Below are 20,713 nucleotides of genomic sequence, written 5' to 3'. Positions count from 1 at the left end.
ATGCAAAATATTTCATCACCGTCGTAACTCCATTTTCTGCAAACCCAAAACCGTGTGTTTGGATCTAAAGCCTCAGGCCAAGTTTACATTAGACCGTATCTGTCTCATTTTCTTCGTGGATGCACTGTCCGTTCACATTAAGACGCCAGGAAACGCCGGGAAACGGGAATCCACCAGGGTCCACGTATTCAATCCAGATCGTGTCTGGTCCGGTGCTGTGTAAACGTTGAGGATATGCGGATACGTTGTGCTGAGCTCTAGCTGACATCGTCATTGGACAACGTCACTGTGACATCCACCTTCCTGATTCGCTGGCGTTGGTCATGTGACGCGACTGCTGAAAAACGTCGCGGACTTCCGCCTTGTATCACCTTTCATTAAAGAGTATAAAAGTATGAAAATACTGCAAATACTGATGCAAATACTGCCCATTGTGTAGTTATGATTGTCTTTAGGCTTGCCATCCTTCCACTTGCAAGTGGTAAGTGACGCGCATGCCCGATATGCACTAGGATCACACACAGCGGCTCAGTCCCGAATCACTGCTCGTGCGCTTCACTCGCGCGCTCTGTGAGCTGCGCAGGGCCGGAGTGCACACCCTCCAGAGGGCACTTGCTGTTCAGGGTGGAGTGATTTGGAGCGCAGGATGCCTGCGGAGCCGAGCGTATCCGTGTATTGGCGTTGCTGTGTGCACGCAAATCGTGTATTGGCGTTGCTGTGTGCACGCGAATCGTTTTTAAAAACGTTAATCTGATGATCCGCTGATACGGTCTAATGTAAACCCCACCTCAGGGTCAAGGTCACGACCTCACCAAAAGTAGTAACTTAAAATCACTACGCCGTATAAAAATTTAGTTATAAATCTGCGATTTTGTTTTTTAAAATGAAAGCTGAAAGTTAGGTATAGAATATGTTTCTTACAGAATATGTTCCGATGGTAGCTGGTCTTGTATGAATTTCTGAGCTATAAAATGAGTTGTGGTCTATTTTTTACCGTAGCGTGTTATTTGTGTGCGGGGAAGGACACGCATTAACAATTTGCATGTGTAGAATGGAATTTTCCACTCCAGCAGTTAGAAGTTGATCGTGCTTCCATTTGCGGTCTCTCTGTTACGCGGGTGATCTGTTCGGACGTTATCGCTGAAAAGGTGAGTTTTGACAGTTTTATTTTGTTTTAGTCTTGCAGTATAAGGCAATAGAATGTTTCTTTTTCATCTTACTTTCATATTTCGTAGTGTTTGCGTATTTTTGGCCAATATTTTGCAACCATGGTCAATTTAGATCAAACTTTTGATAGAATCTACGGCCAGTCATTTTGCCACGATGATGGATTTGAACATTTGGTCATAATGGGTCACATTATCAGCTTAGTTCTAGGCATTTCATAGTGAATAACTTTATTTGACATTAATATTTGATGACCATCAGGCCTAGCTGTGAAGAATTTATATTATTTTTGAGGAATTAGAGAATTTAAAAATTTTCACACTTTTGTAATATGGAAACGGCCACATGTGATTGTTTATTACGATAGTGAGCTTTTAAACCATAAAATGGGAACAAGAATTATTTTATTACAATAAAGTGGCTGACCATTTCATTTCCTTTCAGAAGCAATAATAATAACAGACAGAGCTGAGAAAAGTTGATGTGATTTGTAAGAAATAACGGAATTAATGATTTTATCTCACGTTCGTAACAAAGTGGTCAGCTGTCTGAGATCGTGCTTCCTTATTACGAGAGTGAACTTGTAACTATAAAGAGTGAATGAGAATATTTTTTGAAATATGTCTCTATCTGTTTCAGTTCCTCACAGAAATGATAATAATTACACAGTTAGCTGAGAAGAATTGATATTAATTGTGAGCAACTGTGGAATTAACGATTTTATCTTACGTTCGTAACACAGAAGTGGTCGGCCGTCGCTGCCTCCTTGTATTTAAAGCCCCTCTTTCACAGATTACAGGCAAAACTGATTGAAATTTCATATCAAGGAAAAATCACATATATTTATTCTATATCTCAGTAGTTCTTTGTATGTCATTGATCAGGATGAGAAAATGGATCGTTTTGACAGTATGCATTATTGAAAGGGTCATTTTTAACAGTATCACTGCTTATATTTCACTGTCATTTTGCAAACAGTCCTATTTCGCCATATCAAATATCCAAAATGTATCATATTATTCATATTTAAGTGAATAATCAATTCAGTCATCATAACTTGGCATTTTTAACCCAAGCAATCAAAAAGAGGAAATTTATTCAATATTTTCACTCATCTGTGAAGGAGGGGCTTTAATTCTTCATGATGGAGTTTAGCTGTAAATCAATTTTACAAAAGCATTTGAATTGCAATCAAAATATAATTTAACTTTAAGTTGTGAGAATGATTACATTTTAATGCAGTGTGTAAATCTGCAACTTGTTCTGATGTGATATAAGTAATGATATCTTCACTGTAAAAAGAAACTAGTAAAGAAAAAAAACGTGTTTCCATGTTACGTTAGTGATGAAAAAGCAAATAATTGAATAAATCAATGGGATATTGTGTGATGGTTTCGAACTTTTGTCTGTGTATTACTATTATGCTAATTGATAATTTAGTACAAAATAAGGGGTGTATCTACATGACATCCTGCAGGCACAACAAAGTAAAGTTTAATAAAATGTATGATAACTGATGAACATTTGAAACTCATCTCATCTCATCATCTCTAGCCGCTTTATCCTTCTACAGGGTCGCAGGCAAGCTGGAGCCTATCCCAGCTGACTACGGGCGAAAGGCGGGGTTCACCCTGGACAAGTCGCCAGGTCATCACAGGGCTGACACATAGACACAGACAACCATTCACACTCACATTCACACCTACGCTCAATTTAGAGTCACCAGTTAACCTAACCTGCATGTCTTTGGACTGTGGGGGAAACTGGAGCACCCGGAGGAAACCCACGCGGACACGGGGAGAACATGCAAACTCCACACAGAAAGGCCCTCGCCGGCCACGGGGCTCGAACCCGGACCTTCTTGCTGTGAGGCGACAGCGCTAACCACTACACCACCGTGCCGCCCCACATTTGAAACTAAGAAGTAAAATGTAAAAATAATGATAAATATGTTTTTGTTTTTCTGTCCAGTAATTGCATTTAAAGAAACAAACATATGTACAGAAAAAAGATATTCCTTGGTTATTAAAGAGGGTTTTTAAATGCGTACATGTTTCCATGTTACGCGAGTGAACTTCAGAACATCGTTAAAATGTTCCACAGTGGAGGCCAGATAAAGCAAGATGCTATCTTTATTCTTATTAAACATGACAGAAGAAACATTGAGTGTTGGGTAAATGCAAAAACAAAAAAGTAAAATTAGAAAATTTATTTTTTGACCATAATGTCCCAAATGAGAGACCAGTTTCTGAGACGGACCCAAATATATGTATATGTAATGTGCATAGACTGCTCGTTGATATACACGTTACACAATATAATAAATATGCAATCTACAATAACTATTACAATATACATAATATACGATACCTATATTATACACAATATGTCTAAAATATCTGTATTATACAATATTATCTATCTATAATCTAAATATCTATCTATAATAAACACTATCTATAATATACAATATCTATATTATGCATAAAAAATGTATAATATTAAAGGCTCGGTACATACAAAAAGACCTCTGTCTGATATTTTCTTGTAAAGACCGAGCAAGCGAGGTTAATAAGGAGTTTATTATATGGCTTCTTTATTTCTAAGATTAAAATAGATGCTCATGACACTGCTTTCAGTCACGTCGTATTTGTAACGTAGTTGAGTCACACATGCAGAATAAATGGCTAGCGGTTTCAGAACTGAATTTCTGTTAGCGGTTAGCGGTTTCTGAATGCTCTTCATTCCTCATTTCTTGAATAACTCGCTGACTCTTGTTTGTCTTTTGGCCGTTTTTGATTCCATTTTGATTTCCAATTCATCTTTTTTTATTGTTTTGTTTCTGTTTTGTAACACTGAAAGCCAACACTTTGGAAAGTCCATAATCATCGACGGGCATTACGGGAAAATACTGCCCGCCAAGGAACCAATCAGAGTGCACGATTTTACCGGAAGTAGGTCGTGCCATATTATACTTAGATAATATTAGCTGGCGTTGAGTGGTCTATCAGATATATTCCATTCAGCTAGCATGATATTGAACGAGTTGAAGACAAGTAGCTGAATGGAATATATCTGATATACCATGAAAAAAAGCCAGACATTATTATTATTATACATAGAGACGATCTTCATATCAGCATTCTCAAAGGCCAATGCGAGCTTACCTGCGACTCGGTGCTGTTAGTGCAGCAGTCCAGTTACCTTCCAGCCAGTGTAGCATTAGCGAAGGACAATGCTAATGAAGTCAAACCGAATATATATATATTTTCCAGTTTAATTTATTGAGTTACTTTTAAAATCAGCATCAACAGCTACACACAACAGAGTGATCTGGCAACCAAAATTCTCTCAAAATCTTCCATATTTAACAAAGTAAACCTTTTCCAGTTTTTTGATGTCCGTTGGTATGTTTTTCTCTTGTACTTATGCGTGAAGAATATCTAATGAAGTTTTGGTAGCCTTTCCGGTGTTTCAGTTTTTAGTTTATTTATTTAGTGCTTAATTATAGCATCGCTAATCCTAGCAGCAGCACTGGATTAGCCTCGTCTTCTCTCTTTCCCAGCTGACAAAGAAACGATTGTGCGCATGCGGAGCAGAAAAGTTTTGCCACTGGATCTTCGCATGAGTGCTGACGTGTCATGTTGTGTTGTCTTGACAACCATGCAATATTATAACAATATTGCATGCTCATTCTCCATTGGAGAGAGTGGCGTATTGAGCAATATACGGTAACAATATTGCATGCTATCAATAAACCTGCAAGAAGGGAATAGAATTTTTATTCCATGGAAAAAATGGCCCGTATAATAATATACGATATCTATAATATACAGTATACATTATAAATATGTACACCATCAACATTATAAGCAGTACACCATATACACAAAATATGCAGGATATTTACAGACAAGATACGATGGACTATAAATACTAAAAATAGACACGACAGTCAGAGTACACAGAGTGCAGTGAGGCCATTCCAAGGAAGGACAACTGTGAACCGGTGACAGGGTTATGAGTGTCGAAGGCTCATTGGTTCTCATGGGGCACAAAGGATAGCCCATATGGTCCAATCCCACAGAAGAGCGACTGTAGCACATATTTTTTTTATTTCTCTTTTTTCTTTTTCTCTCTCTTAATCTCAGGATTAGCTGTAATAGTTTTTTAAAAATGTACCGCTATACTGTATGTCACTTACAAAGTCCTTATGAAGAGAGATCAGAGACTTTTTAAACTTAGGAATGATTTTAAAGGCACTAACTTTGAACATGTGTCATCTGGAGAGGTGTCGGTTGTTAAAAGTGTTTCGGGAGACAGAAACAGATTTATAATTGTATAACGTGGCTAAAATGCATCTCAGACTTCCTGAATTGACCGGCGTGATCGGAATTAACTCTGTTTGGACACTGAAGATCCTCATATCAACACCTACACTAATGAAAACCACAGTAGATCCATCTTCTGTTTGTCGAACCTGATCTGTTCTCTTGATAAAACGTGCACAAAGCCGAACGCACAATAACGACATGCCTCAGAGTGTCTTTACATGGTTAATCAATGATGAAATACTGTACTTCGTAATAAATAATTCAAGCTCATATCATCTTCCTGAGTCGTGTGTTTAAAGTTAAAATCCCTCACAGCAGCAGGTTAGACAATAAATAAACACAGATCAGAGTTTGCTTTTCAGTTCATTTTCATCATTTATTACATTACTTATTATACAAAACACATCCACGTTCATCTACGTTCAGGATGTTTTCACGCTAGTCATCACAGCATCATTGTGCTTTTAAAAATAAATGACAAATCTGTGGCTTAACAGATCTGAGCTCCGTAACCGAACGTCTGTTTAATGGCATCAAAGTAATATCTCTGCCATCCCTCCTTCATTCTGTCCTCCTCACCGCTGGGCACGCCTTTCGCCTCCAGCGACAGTTCTGTCTCACTGCGTCGATCTGTAAAGTCCAACGTGATTGTCGAGAAGTGTCCTGGGAACATAAAAATCAAACACCACCACAAGGATTCTGCTGGTTTAAAAAAAAAATACAAGAAAAAAGGCAAACAGAAACAATATATATCTGAGAAAGCTGCTTTTTTTTCTTTCAGATGTGAGTAACCATAAAAAAGGATCGACTCTTCCATAGGATACGCTAGGAGCACAGAATCTTCTCTTGAGTGCAAAAGTTTGTCCCCCACCCCCAATGCTCTTTGAACAGGGAAAATTACAATGTACTTTTATTTTTACAAGTTCTCTGCGATTCTTATGGTGTGTTAAAATTCGCTCTGGCTGCTCTGTCAAGGACGCTGTCGAAGTTCGTGTACATTTTGTGACATAGATGAAACAGGCAGCTACAAGTTGGGTTGGAATGCTTCATCTTGCAAACTTCATTTAAAAGAGCTGCAAAGTAAACAGACACGTCAACCGGTATAAAGTTAACCTCATGAAATCTTTTAAGTGCGAAGATAAGACATCGATCGATGAAGGAAAATGATGAACAATTATGATAAATGTTTGATAAGAAAATAAACTAACGACAAAAACTATTTGAAAGCCGTTCGTGTGGTGTGACCTCTGTACTGATACTAAGTCAAATTTCAACATGAGAGACCAAGACCAAGGTCACAACCAGTTCTGATTGAGGGAGTCGAGGTGGAGGCTGTGGATTCCTACAAGTACCTCGGGCTGTGGCTGGACAGCAAGTTGGACTGGACTTGCAACACCAAACACTTATACAGGAAGGGACAGAGCAGGCTATGCTTCCTTAGGAGGCTGTGGTCCTTTAACATCTGCAGGAAACTCCTGTGGATGTTCTATCAGTCTGTGGTCGCCAGTGTCCTGTTTTACACCGTGGTGTGCTGGGGGGGCAGCACATCCAAGAAGGACACATCCAGGCTGGACAAACTGATCAGGCGGGCCGGCTCTGTGGTCGGCATGAAGCTGGACTCTCTGGTGACGGTGGCAGAGAAGAGGTCTATGGACAAACTATTGAACATCATGGACGATGCCAGTCACCCTCTGCACACCGTCATCAGCAACCAGAGGAGCCTGTTCAGTGGCAGAATGCTCCTTCCCAAGTGCAGGACGAACAGACTCAAAAACTCCTTTGTCCCTCATGCCATCAGACTGTACAACTCCTCTCTGGGGGGGGAGGAGGGGTAACAGGAGGACAGAGGACGGGAAGGAGCAGTAGCCTCACCGGACAATGTGCAATATAAAGTGCAATATAAAGTGCAATATCTCTCCTGCCGCCCCCCCTTTCCCCCCTTCCCCCCCACTCCTTCACCCCCTTCCTCTCTTCCCCATATCTTATTCTTTTTATATTTGTATATGTAAATACTTAATTTATTTTAATTTATCTAGAAGTTTTCTCTATTTCTTTTCTCTGTTTATCTGTAATGATGCTGCTGGAATCTTAATTTCCCTGAGGGAACCCTCCCAAAGGGATCAATAAAGTTTTATCTAATCTAATGAGTTTATAGCGAGTGTTGGAGTCAAGACCAACTAAACCGAGACCAAGTTCTGACCAAGACCAGAGTGTATCGAGACCAAGACAAGACCAAGACTTTGAGGGATTGAGATCAAGTCAAGACCAAGGCAGGGTGTGCATGGGGGCGGGGCAGGGAGGGGTGACAGCTGTTAAAGGGGAACTGAAGGCAAGTTTTTTATGATCAAAATTCTATTTATCTCATTTTATTAAATATAGGAATGCATTTTTGATAGCTATTTTGTCCCCTTAAACAGGAAGAAAAATTTCGAATGAGCAACGAGTCACATTACTGGTCGCATTTGAAGCAGGAAGTTTTACATCCAATCGCAGTAACGATGTTAACAAATAAATCAGACAATGCACAGGCAGTTTAGTGAAATCCCCACAGTTGTGGTCTTGAAATAAAATCGAAATAAAATCCCGAGTCTCTATGTCTAAATTATTTGCTTTAAGTAAGCTTTGAGACTTTGTGTAGTTTTACTTGCATAGTGAAAATTTTGTAATAAAAGGCATAATAAAACGTTACTTTTCAGTTTGCAAAATATATTAACATTGTCTCATCTCATCTCATTATCTCTAGCCGCTTTATCCTTCTACAGGGTCGCAGGCAAGCTGGAGCCTATCCCAGCTGACTACGGGCGAAAGGCGGGGTACACCCTGGACAAGTCGCCAGGTCATCACAGGGCTGACACATAGACACAGACAACCATTCACACTCACATTCACACCTACGCTCAATTTAGAGTCACCAGTTAACCTAACCTGCATGTCTTTGGGGGAAACCGGAGCACCCGGAGGAAACCCACGCGGACACGGGGAGAACATGCAAACTCCACACAGAAAGGCCCTCGCCGGCCCCGGGGCTCGAACCCAGGACCTTCTTGCTGTGAGGCGACAGCGCTAACCACTACACCACCGTGCCGCCCTATATTAACATTGTGTTTTTTGTATTATTTATTATTACAATTTTCACTTGTTAAAATAAATATATATTTTAAAACTTAATTTAATGTAACACTGACCTTTCTATCACAGTCTTCTGAACCCCCCTGGTCATTCAACTCTGCTACAAGGTGTACAAACTTTTGCACTCAGTACTTCACTCATGAGTTTTTTCCTTGAGTACACACACCTGCAGGCCAAGATGAAAACCTCCACCTCATGACGATCTTCTGGTTTGGGACCTGTGAGGTAAAAGGATGTGGTAAAAGGGTGAGGTCAAATTATAATGTAAAAGTGTGAGGTAAAAATTCAGGAAAAGTCTCAAATAAAAGTGTGAGGCAAATGTGTGAGGTAAACTTGTACCATAAAAGTATGAGGTACAGGTGTGAAGTAAACAGCTGAGATAAAAGTCTAAGAAAAGTCTGAGATAAAATTGTGAGGTAAACATCTGAGGTAAAAGTGTGAGGTAAAAGTCTGAGAAAAGTCTTAAATAAATGCATGCGGTAAAGGTGCAAGGTAAACATCTGAGGTAAAAGTGTGAGATAAAAGGCGAGGAAAATTCTGAGATAAACATCTGGGGTAAATATGTGAAGTAAAAGTCTAAGAAAATTATGAGATAAAAGTGTGAGGTAAAATTCTAAGATTAAAATGTGATGTAAACATCTAGGGTGAAAGTGTGAGGTAAAAGTAAGAAAATTCTGAGGCAAAATTGTAAGGGGAAAAGAGTGATGTAATACAGTGCCTTGCAAAAGTATTCATCCCCCTTGGTGTTTGTCCTGTTTTGTTGCATTACAAGCTGGAATTAAAATGGATTTTTGGAGGGTTAGCACCATTTGATTTACACAACATGCCGACCACTTTAAAAGTGCACATTGTTGTTGTTTTTTTATTGTGACACAAACAATAATTAAGATGAAAAAACAGAAATCTCGGGTGGCACGGTGGTGTAGTGGTTAGCGCTGTTGCCTCACAGCAAAAAGGTCCGGGTTCGAGCCCCGTGGCCGGCGAGGGCCTTTCTGTGCGGAGTTTGCATGTTCTCCCCGTGTCCGCGTGGGTTCCCTCCGGGTGCTCCGGTTTCCCCCACAGCCCAAAGACATGCAGGTTAGGTTAACTGGTGACTCTAAATTGACCGTAGGTGTGAATGTGAGTGTGAATGGTTGTCTGTGTCTATGTGTCAGCCCTGTGATGACCTGGCGACTCGTCCAGGGTGTACCCCACCTTTCGCCGGTACTCAGCTGGGATAGGATCCAGCTTGCCTGCGACCCTGTAGAACAGGATTGTGGCAGCGGGGGCATGGTCAAGCGCCGGTCTGTGACAGGAGGGCGGAGTCAGGGAAGGTAAGTGGCAGAATCACTACACCTTCACCCCCTGTGCTCCCCCCAATGCCTCGTTTTGCACCAGGCTTTGGTGAATTGAGGTCTGATTACAACCAGAATCCACCAACGCCTGATATGTATCCCCTTGAATACTCACCAGTATGCGATACGCTCTGGCCCAATCGAGGGCGGCTTCTGGCGCGTCGGGGATCCGAACCACCGCGCCCACCTCCATTGCCGTGCACTGTTGTTGGAGGTGACCCGGTTCCCCGCAGCGCCAGCAAACCGGCCCGGGCTTCCTCTCTGCACTGGTGTTCGGGGCCTCACTCACCTGAGGGGGGGGAGAGACAGACACAGAAGGGAGAAATGGGAGGGCACCGCGGGTGCGGCGGGCCGGCTGGGGTGGTGCCGGCCCCTGCCTCCGCGGTGGGGGAATGGGGCGAGGACGGGACACAGGAGGAGGGGGAGAGAGAGAGAGAGAAGAGGAGAGAAGAGAAGAGGCTGTCTGCTGTCCTGCCGCCGGAACAGCCACCAAATGGTCCTCCGCCAGCTCGAAGGCCTGATCCAGCGATGCCAGGCGGTGGTACTGGACCCACTCCGCGGTTCCTGTGGGCAAGCACGCGATGAACTGCTCCAGCACCACGTGATCAATGATCTCCTCAGCGTCGTGGTTGTTGGCCCTCAGCCACCGCCAGCAGGCGTCCCGGAGTTGCTGGCCAAACGTGAACGGCCGGCCGACTTCCTCCAAGTGCAGAGCACGGAAGCGCTGGCGCTGCTGTTCGGGGGTGCGCCCCACACGCTGGAGGATGGCCCGGCGAAGGTCCGCATAGGCCAGCCGGTGGTCGGCGGGGAGCTGTAGCGCGGCCAGCTGCACCTCTCCCGTCAGCAGGAGGAGGAGGCGCACTGCGCGCTGATCCATTGGCCACCCCGAGGTCTCCGCGACTTGCTCAAAGAGTGTGATGAAAGCCTCGGGGTCATCCTGCGGGCCCATCTTTGTCAGGGTGAGGGGGGACGGGCCCGCAGTGGAAGCATCGGTTGTCCCCGCCGATGCGAGGAGGTGCCGGAACGCCTGTCGGTCCACTTGCTGGGCCAACACCAGGGCCTCAAAGCGCTGCTCCTGCTCCTTACGGAGCGTGACTAGCGCTTGGTGCTGGCTTTGCTGGGCCGTGGTGAGGGCGTGGACCAGGTCGGCGAACGGGGAAGACTCCATGGGGCGGTTCGGCGTTGGTGCTCCAGTTCCGGGTTTCAGCACCACTGTGGCAGTTCTTGTGTATGGGTGGAGCATAGAAGACGGCAGGACAGAGCTCAGGTTGATAAACCGTTTTATTGTCACACTTTTCAGTCTAACTTAGTTCGAAAACACAGACAGACACACACACAACCGGCGTCTGGTTCGGGGAAGCTCCTCTGCTCTCTGCTCTCCCTCTTTAAATAGGGTGCGGTCACTGGGAAGACACACACAAACACAGGTTAATTGACATCAGGTGTAGTGATTCTGCCACTTACCTTCCCTGACTCCGCCCTCCTGTCAGAGACCGGCGCTTGACCATGCCCCCGCTGCCACAAGGATAAAGCGGCTAGAGATAATGAGATGAGATGAAACAGAAATCTCAAGTGTGCATAAGTATTCACCCCCCTTTCGCATGAAACCCCTAAATAAGAGGTGGTCCAACCAATTCACTTCATAAGTCACATAATTAGTTGATTAAGATCCACCTGTGTGCAATCAAAGTGTCACATGATCTGTCACATGATGTCTGTATAAATCACCCTGTTCTGGAAGGACCCTGACTCTGCAACATGACTAAGCAAACAACATGAAAACCAAGGAGCCTCCAAACAGGTCAGAGACAAAGTTGTGGAGAAGTATAGATCAGGGTTGGGTTATAAAAATATCCCAAACTTTGAATATCCCACAGAGCGCCATTAAACCCATTATAGCAAAATGGAAAGACTATGGCACCACTACAAACCTGACAAGAGAAGGCCCCGCCCACCAAAACTCACAGACCAGGCAAGGAGGGCATTAATCAGAGATGCAACAAAGACACCAAAGATAACACTGAAGGAGCTGCAAAGATCCACAGTGGAGATGGGAGTATCTGTCCATAGGAACACTTTAAGCTGTACACTCCACAAAGTGGGCGGGACTTTATGGAAGAATAGCCAGAAAAAAGCTATTGCTTAAGAAAACATGTTTGGAGTTTGCCCAACAGCATGTGGCAGACTTCCCAAACACATGGAAGAAGATTCTCTGGTCAAATGAGACTAAAATTGATATTTTCAGCCATCATGGGAAACACCATGTGTGGCGCAAACCCAACACCATTCCTACAGTGAAGCATGGTGGTGGCAGCATCATGCTGTAGGGATGTTTTTCTTCTGCAGGGACAGGAAAGCTGGTCAGGACTGAAGGAAAGATGGATGGCACTAAATGCAGGGCAATTCTGGAGGAAAACCTGTTTGAGTCGGCCAGAGGTTTGAGACTGGGACGAAGGTTCACGTTCCAGCAGGACAATGACCCTAAACATACTGCTAAAGCTACACTGGAGTGGTTTAAAGGGAAACATTTAAATATCTTGGAATGGCCTAATCAAAGCCCAGACCTCAATCCAACTGAGAATCTGTGGCATAACTTGAAGATTGCTGCACACCAACACAACCCATCTAACTTGAAGGAGTTGGAGCAGTTTTGCCTTGAGGAATGGGCAAAAATCCCAGTGGCTAGATGTGCTAAGCTAATAGAGACATACCGCAAGAGATTTATGCACACTCCAGATTTCTGTTTTTTCATCTTAATTATTGTTTGTATCACAATAAAAAAAAAAAACAATGTGCACCAAGTGGTAGGCATGTTGTGTAAATCAAATGGTGCTAACCCTCTAAAAATACATTTTAATTCCAGCTTGGAATGCGACAAAACAGGACAAACACCAAGGGGGATGAATACTTTTGCAAGGCACTGTATGTGAGGTAAAATTATAAGGTAAAAGTGTGAGGTAAACATGTAAGATAAAATTCTAAGAAAATTCTGAGATAAAGGTGTGAGGTAAAATCGTAAGGTTAAAATGTGAGGTAATGGTGTGAGGTAAACATCTGGGGTGAAAGTGTGAAGTAAAAGTCTAAGAAAATTAAGAGATTAAAGTGTAAGGTGAAAGAGTAAGGTAATACGTGAGGTAAAAGTGTGTCATTGAGGTGTTAATGATCGTGTCTTTTCAGTCCTCACCAGTTCAGCGAATTCTCCATGCACGTTTCCCTCTAGCAGCCGGAACTGTCCTCCTCTCACCCCGTCCACGCAGGCGGCGAGGTGTGTGAACGCCTGAACCATCTACAAACATCAAACAAAATTGTTTACTGAGTGAAAGAATGAAGTGATGCTTCCCGCTATACAAAATGAGTCAGTGACACACTGTGGCTTTGGTGAAGATGGAGTCGTCACCTATTTTGCCACGCGCCTGGATATTTCAACCTAAAAACTGCTTGCCTCAGTCAGGAGGTTACAACCTAGCTGGAGATGGATCTTTCAATAAATACAGAGCAAAAATCTACAAAATAAATTGACATAAAAATACAAGTGGGACACGATATAAACGTTTGGTGATGTATTTGAATGCTGGTGTAAACTTGTGGTTTAAATTAAAGTGGACGTCCACATACACAAACCTGGGAATGGAAACGTCTCCAAGATCATCTACCTTTGAAACTGGCGTTTTAGACAGAAGTGAGCTAGCTAAATATTTTTTAATAATAGCATTTAAATTAATCTATACATAATTACCAAATGATTAATGTCCAAAATATCATCAGTGCACATGTTTAATTGAGCTCATGTACAGGGTTTTACGGTCAGTACCAGGTGGCTGGGGGGTGGGTGGGCTGTTCATCTGTTTTGTTAAAATGTAGAAACTAGAAAAGTTTACACGCGCAGCTTCTTACTTTCTACTCGAGGAAAAAGACGTAGTTTAGAGCAATCGGTAAATGAAATGTGCATGTAAACTTTTCTGGCATCTTCAAGTTTTGGCTTTTGTTTGCTTTCTGCTTTTTTTCCATTTTACTCGAAAATGTCAAAATAAATTAACAAAAAATATTTTTAAACAAAGGGTGTAAATATTATTTTATTATGATATTCTTATTGGGCGGCACGGTGGTGTAGTGGTTAGCGCTGTCGCCTCACAGCAAGAAGGTCCGGGTTCGAGCCCCGTGGCCGGCGAGGGCCTTTCTGTGCGGAGTTTGCATGTTCTCCCCGTGTCCGCGTGGGTTTCCTCCGGGTGCTCCGGTTTCCCCCACAGTCCAAAGACATGCAGGTTAGGTTAACTGGTGACTCTAAATTGAGTGTAGGTGTGAATGTGAGTGTGAATGGTTGTCTGTGTCTATGTGTCAGCCCTGTGATGACCTGGCGACTTGTCCAGGGTGTACCCCGCCTTTCGCCCGTAGTCAGCTGGGATAGGCTCCAGCTTGCCTGCGACCCTGTAGAACAGGATAAAGCGGCTACAGATAATGAGATGAGATGAATATTCTTATGTTGTAAACCATAATATCAGGATGTATCATCATATCCTCCTGAGAACCAACCCATAGACTTGTGTCCTCTGTAGTTGACATTAGTTTTACATGCACACCCTCTTACTCTTTCAAGCTATTCACTTGAATCCTGGTGTCTTGTAAAGAGTACATTCTGGGCTTTCCAATGATATATCATGTGACTAGGAGGGTTGCTGGGAAGTTCCTAGTAAGGAAATCACAACAAAAGAGAAATTGAGAGACAAATTTTTTTCTTGGTTCCCAGGAGGATATACAAGATCATAAAGCATTTAATCAGAGTTTATCCAACACTATACCTGTTAAAAATATACACTTCTCTGAATAAGATGCGGCATTCTGGGAGAAGGATCCTGACCTGCTGGTTGAGGAAGACTCTGTAAAGCTCCTCAGGTGAGGTGAAGAATGTCTCCTTCAGACTAAATGAGGCAGTGGGGATTTTCACTCCAAAGCCAGGAGATTTTGAGGTGGTGGAGGAGCTGCTCTGTGGACGAAGGAGACGGTGAAATTGTCCTTCATTTACTGCTTTTATTTATACAGAATTAAAAATCTATCAGCATCACGAAACAAAAGATTTTCCTGTCAAAAAGAATCATACAGAAATGCAATGATAAAAGTGTAATCAGCTGAAGATAAAGTGCATTAAAGCTTATTTTAAAATCAGGCTAGCATTACGAGTTTAAATATACACACACAGGGATGGTGTGAAAAAGCAGTGAGAGCGTACCGGCTTCTTCTTCTCCAGTCTGACGTTTGTTTGAGCTTGCTGCTGGGTACTGACGCCCGTAGCTGTAGGCAGGATCATACCCTGAGAGAACTCTACAAAAATAAAACACATATCACAGTTACATTTACATTAAAAAAATCTCAATCCTACAAGTGAAAGCTGTAGTAAGAATTAATTTTTATTTATTTATTTCACCTTTTTTCAGGTGGGACACGTAGCCCTGTAGAGCCAGTTTGACCTCCTTCTCTCCCTCCTTCTTCATGAGGGCAGTTAGAGGTGTAGTGGGCTGATCTTTACATGCGGTAATGCAGATCTGTGCAGAAGATAACAAATACGACTTTAAAGGAACAGTCCACCGTACTTCCATAATGAAATATGCTCTTATCTGAACTGAGACGAGCTGCTCCGTACCTCTCCGAGCTTTGCGCGACCTCCCAGTCAGTCAGACGCAGTCAGACGCGCTGTCACTCCTGTTAGCAATGTAGCTAGGCTCAGTATGGCCAATGGTATTTTTTGGGGCTGTAGTTAGATGCGACCAAACTCTTGCGCGTTTTTCCTGTTTACATAGGTTTATATGAGCAGTGATATGAAACAAGTTCAGTTACACAAATTGAAACGTAGCGATTTTCTATGCTATGGAAAGTCCGCACTATAATGACAGGCGTACTAACACCTTCTGCGCACTTCGGCAGCGCATTGATATCTGAGCTCCGTATCAATGCGCTGCCGAAGTGCGCAGAAGGTGTTAGTACGCCTGTCATTATAGTGCGCACTTTCCATAGCATAGAAAATCGCTACGTTTCAATTTGTGTAAATGAACTTGTTTCATATCACTGCTCATATAAACCTATGTAAACAGGAAAAACGCGCAAGAGTTTGGTCGCATCTAACTACAGCCCCAAAAAATACCATTGGCCATACTGAGCCTAGCTACATTGCTAACAGGAGTGACAGCGCGTCTGACTGCGTCTGACTGACTGGGAGGTCGCGCAAAGCTCGGAGAGGTACGGAGCAGCTCGTCTCAATTCAGATAAGAGCATATTTCATTATGGAAGTACGGTGGACTGTTCCTTTAACGTACACTACCTGCCAGTGTGTTCTGATGAGGGGCAGAATTTACAAGTTCGTTTTTATGACTCTGAGTCAAATCACGAGTTTTTCACTCTGAAGCTGAGTCAAGTTACGAGTTCTTCACCAAGTCTGAGTCAAATCACAAGTTTTCACTCCAAATCTGAGTCAAGTTCCAAATTTTTCACCTGGAGTCTGAATCAAGTCCTGAGTTTTACACTCTGAATCAAATCACAAAGTTTTTCACTCCGGATCTGAGTCAAGTCGTGAGTTTTTCACCCTGAGTCTAAGTCAAGTCCAGAGTTTTCCCCTCTGAGTCAAATCACAAGTTTTCCACTCTGAGTGTGAGTCAAATCACAAGTTTTCACTCTGAATCTGAGTCATATCATGAGTTTTCCACTCTGAGTCAAATCACGAGTTTTCACTCTGAATCTGAGTCATATCACGAGTTTTCCACTCTGAGTCAAATCACAAGTTTTTCACCACAAATCTGAGTCAAGTCATGAGTTTTCCCCTCTGAGTCTGAGTCAAATCACAAGTTTTCACTCCAAATCTAAGTCAAATCACGAGTTTTTCACCCTCAGTCTGAGTCAAGTCCAGAGTTTTCCACGCTGAGTCAAATCACAAGTTTTCCACACTGACTCTGAATCAAATCACGAGTTTTCCCCTCTGAGTCTGAGTCCATTCATAAGTTTTCCACCCTGAGTCTGAGTGAAATCATGAGTTTTCCACTAAATCAAATCAAGAGTTTTCCACTTTGAGTCAAATCATGAGTTTTCACTCCGAATCTGAGTCACATCACGAGCTTTCCACTTTGAGTCTCAGGTGATTCACGAGTCCGATTCGTGTCATAAGTCAGTAATTCACCTTTATTAAATTTTGGAGACTTTAGTGGACTTTATTCACTCACATCCAGGTCATCCATATCATTTTCATCTGACAGGTTCATCACCTCAACATTCCCCTTGTACTTAATCCCTTTCTTTGAGGTTCCTAAAAGAAAAATCATGAAGATCAAGAGAACATAAAAAGGTTCATATCGCTGTCAAATAACAAAACCCTTCACCCGAGTGAAACAGCGTGAACATACCGGTCCATGAAGCTTTAATGGTCCACTCATAGAAGAAGATGAGTTTGCCTTTGCGGTTGTTAATGGACGCCTCGCCCTCGATCTTACTGATGTCTGTGATTTGGCAGAAACCGTCTTCATTTTCCACACGGACTCTGAGAAGAAACTCGTTCAGGACCTCCTGTGACCAGCTTGTGACATCACGCTCTGTCCTGTTTATTTAATAATTATTAATGATGAAATCTAAAATCAACTCCAGAACTATTGGCACCCGATATGAAAATGAGCTTAAAACAAACACATGAATAACACGTGCCTGGAGGGATTATGGAGATGCTGTTTACGTTTATTTTAACACATTGTTGAAGCAGTGGTTGTATTTTTTTTTCCACGGACCCTAATTCTCAGAAGGTGTTGATTAATTTCCAATAACAGCAGCTCTATCGATAGTGCAGCTACAAATCACAGATTTATATTAATGCACACATTTTAATACATTATTATTCTACACTCACCGGCCACTTTAATAGGAACTTCTTGTTGTTGATGCTAAGGCCCACTTTACACGGGGACGGTCTGAAACAAAAACGCAAAAGTCCGTTTTCGTTCTCACTTTTTTCCGCGTCTACACGACCGTTTTCAAGGAGGAAATCTGCGTCTATACGGTGACGCATAAATGTGTGGAATTCAATTGGATGTGCATGCCAGGCGGCTAGGTGGTGCTGTGAAAGACCTCCGCTATGTCTGCACGCATGCGCAACGTCTTCCGTCTTGTCTGATCTGCACATCTGCGCCGCGAAAACTTTGACTACTCTGGCTATGGTAAGTAAGAAAGTAAGTAAAAAAGTAAGAGCATGCTATACCCGCCTCTGTTCATTAACGGTATATGTGCAGATTCGGTATAGATGTTCGAAGGACTCCTGGACGTTTATTAAAGCTGCCAGAGCAGCTTGAAGGTCCGTTGGATCGATGTAATCAGACATGCTCTTACTTTTTTACTTACTTTCTTACTTCCCGGGCTGGCATGTACAGTATATGACATATGTATGACGTAAACGCGTACCCGACGTGAGCAGATCCGAGCAGAGTTTCGCGTATTGCGTAGTTTAGACGGATATGCAACGGGGGCTGTTTTTAACTTATCCACTCTGGAAGGCGTTTTCAATTTTTTCCGTTTTTCAGCCTCGGAAACGCCGTCCCCGTGTAGACGAAAGGCACTTCCGAGAAAATATTTAGTCGTTTTTACCCGACAGCGTCCTCGTGTAAACGGGCCCTAAGATCCCCGTTCTTGGCTGCAGGAGTGGAACCCAATGTGTTGCATTTCTGCTGAGATGCTCTTCTGCTCACCACGGTTGTAAAGAGCGATTATATGAGTTACTTTATCCTTCCTGGCAAAAAAGAAATCTTGAACCAATCTGTCCATTTTCCGATCTCTGACCCTTTCTTATCAACAAGGCGTTTGTCTCCACCCACAGAACTGTCGCTCACTCACTTTATGTTTTTTGTTTTTCGCACCATTCTGTGTAAACTCTAGAGACTGCTGTGTGTGAAAACCCCAGAAAGGAGATCAGCAGCAGTTTCTGAAATACTCAAACCAAAAATACTCATCTGGCTCAAACCAACACCCATACCACAGTGAAAGAAAGTCACACTTCACTATGAGATCACAGTTTTTCCCATTCTGATGTCTGAACATTGTGAATAATTAGCTGAAGCTCTGGATTTGTATCTGCGTGATTTGATGCATCGAGGGATCGGCTGATTAGAGAACTGCAGAAAACAGCAGGTGGACGGATGGGTGTTCCTAATAAAGTGGCCAGTGAGTGTATAGTAACAGCTCATTTACAGGGACTCGTATAGTGAAGTTTTCTGGAAAGAGAACCATATTTATGTAACATTTCTGGAAGGAGTCTCCAGTGTCAGTGCTTTGTAACAGTCAGAGGTAAAAGCTGTGACTTAAACTTTTCAGAGGAGTTTACGCTTTGTGTGATAATTAGGTGATTATTTTTTGTCTTATTAACTTGAAGAAATAATGGAGAGGGAACGGCTGTTTAATATAAGTGAGAACAGAAACTAAGTTGTTACATTCCGTAACATTAAAGATAACGCTATACGGATGAAAGGTACGATGTGTCATTCTTTCATAAATCAAATTGTTAGTTGGTGTGGTATAAAAGAAATAAAACACTTGCGTATGTGCCGTTGCAGGAAAATAATCATTTTTATCATCATGGTAACAGTCAATCCGCTTCATCACACCACACTGTCACTTTATATTTTACTGTAACTCTCGTCTGGTCGTTTTCAGAGTATAATTATGGAGTTGAGTTTATGAAGAAGAAGAAACACGAAACATCTCATCTCATCTCATTATCTGTAGCCGCTTTATCCTGTTCTACAGGGCCGCAGGCGAGCTGGATCCTATCCCAGCTGACTACGGGCGAAAGGCGGGGTTCACCCTGGACAAGTCGCCAGGTCATCACAGGGCTGACACATAGACACAGACAACCATTCACACTCACATTCACACCTACGCTCAATTTAGAGTCACCAGTTAACCTAACCTGCATGTCTTTGGACTGTGGGGGAAACCGGAGCACCCAGAGGAAACCCACGCGGACACGGGGAGAACATGCAAACTCCGCACAGAAAGGCCCTCGCCGGCCACGGGGCTCGAACCCGGACCTTCTCGCTGTGAGGCGACAGCGCTAACCACTACACCACTGTGCCGCCCCAAACACGAAACAACTCATCTATATTAAATATGTATCTGAATGAACAGAGACCGTGGACAACACAGAGTTCTTCTCGTCTCATGCTTGCACTCGACTCTCTGACCATCTGTCTCCACATGACACGTTTCTATTAATGGCCTTCAGGAACAGAATTCCAGAAGCGTCTCACTAACACAGGAACGCTGGGAGTACAGCGGGGGAAGAGATCAGCAAGAACATGTTTATGTTTCCCTCAATATTTATCTGAAATCAAGAGAATAATTACAGAGCATTAATATGAGAACACTGAGGATGATGAGCACAAATTCAAATATCGTAATAAAGTTTATTGTTCTGGTTTTAAACACGGCTTAACGAATCTTAACATTAGATTGTCCACCATGATGAGCACTCTCTCTCTCTCTCTCTCTCTCTCTCGAATTATTTTTTCATGTCATTTTGAGAGATTTACACAATCTATAATCACAGATTCATGAACTAAGTATAGAAACTATCAATACTAAAAATAACACAATTATGCTTACAATAATAACAGTATTAACCCCTTCAATGCCCTTGGATGAGTCATGTACGTCATGAAATCTTTTGCCGCTGTGCCTTATGACGTACGCTACTCGTCATAAACACCTCCTTTTATGTACCTTACATGGCAC

General features: G+C 42.6%; 1 protein-coding gene across 1 annotated transcript in view; it reads right to left on the bottom strand.

Moving 5' to 3' along the window:
- Positions 1-5,923: 5,923 nt before the first annotated feature.
- ahsa1a (AHA1, activator of heat shock protein ATPase homolog 1a) overlaps positions 5,924-20,713 on the bottom strand; it is a 44,554-nt gene continuing 29,764 nt past the window's right edge. Inside the window, exons 2-9 of the mRNA XM_060915760.1 lie at positions 17,347-17,537; positions 17,167-17,249; positions 15,384-15,501; positions 15,189-15,280; positions 14,820-14,945; positions 13,149-13,250; positions 8,797-8,848; positions 5,924-6,164 (exon numbers count right to left, since the gene is read on the bottom strand). Of these exons, the coding sequence (XP_060771743.1) occupies positions 5,992-6,164; positions 8,797-8,848; positions 13,149-13,250; positions 14,820-14,945; positions 15,189-15,280; positions 15,384-15,501; positions 17,167-17,249; positions 17,347-17,537 (937 nt within the window). The 3' untranslated portion in view covers positions 5,924-5,991. The remainder of the gene's footprint in view (positions 6,165-8,796; positions 8,849-13,148; positions 13,251-14,819; positions 14,946-15,188; positions 15,281-15,383; positions 15,502-17,166; positions 17,250-17,346; positions 17,538-20,713) is intronic.

This window comes from Neoarius graeffei, chromosome 3 (assembly GCF_027579695.1).
Source record: "Neoarius graeffei isolate fNeoGra1 chromosome 3, fNeoGra1.pri, whole genome shotgun sequence".
Lineage (NCBI taxonomy): Eukaryota > Metazoa > Chordata > Actinopteri > Siluriformes > Ariidae > Neoarius > Neoarius graeffei.
Note: the sequence above shows the minus strand (reverse complement) of the source record. Positions and strands in the feature narration are given on the sequence as shown.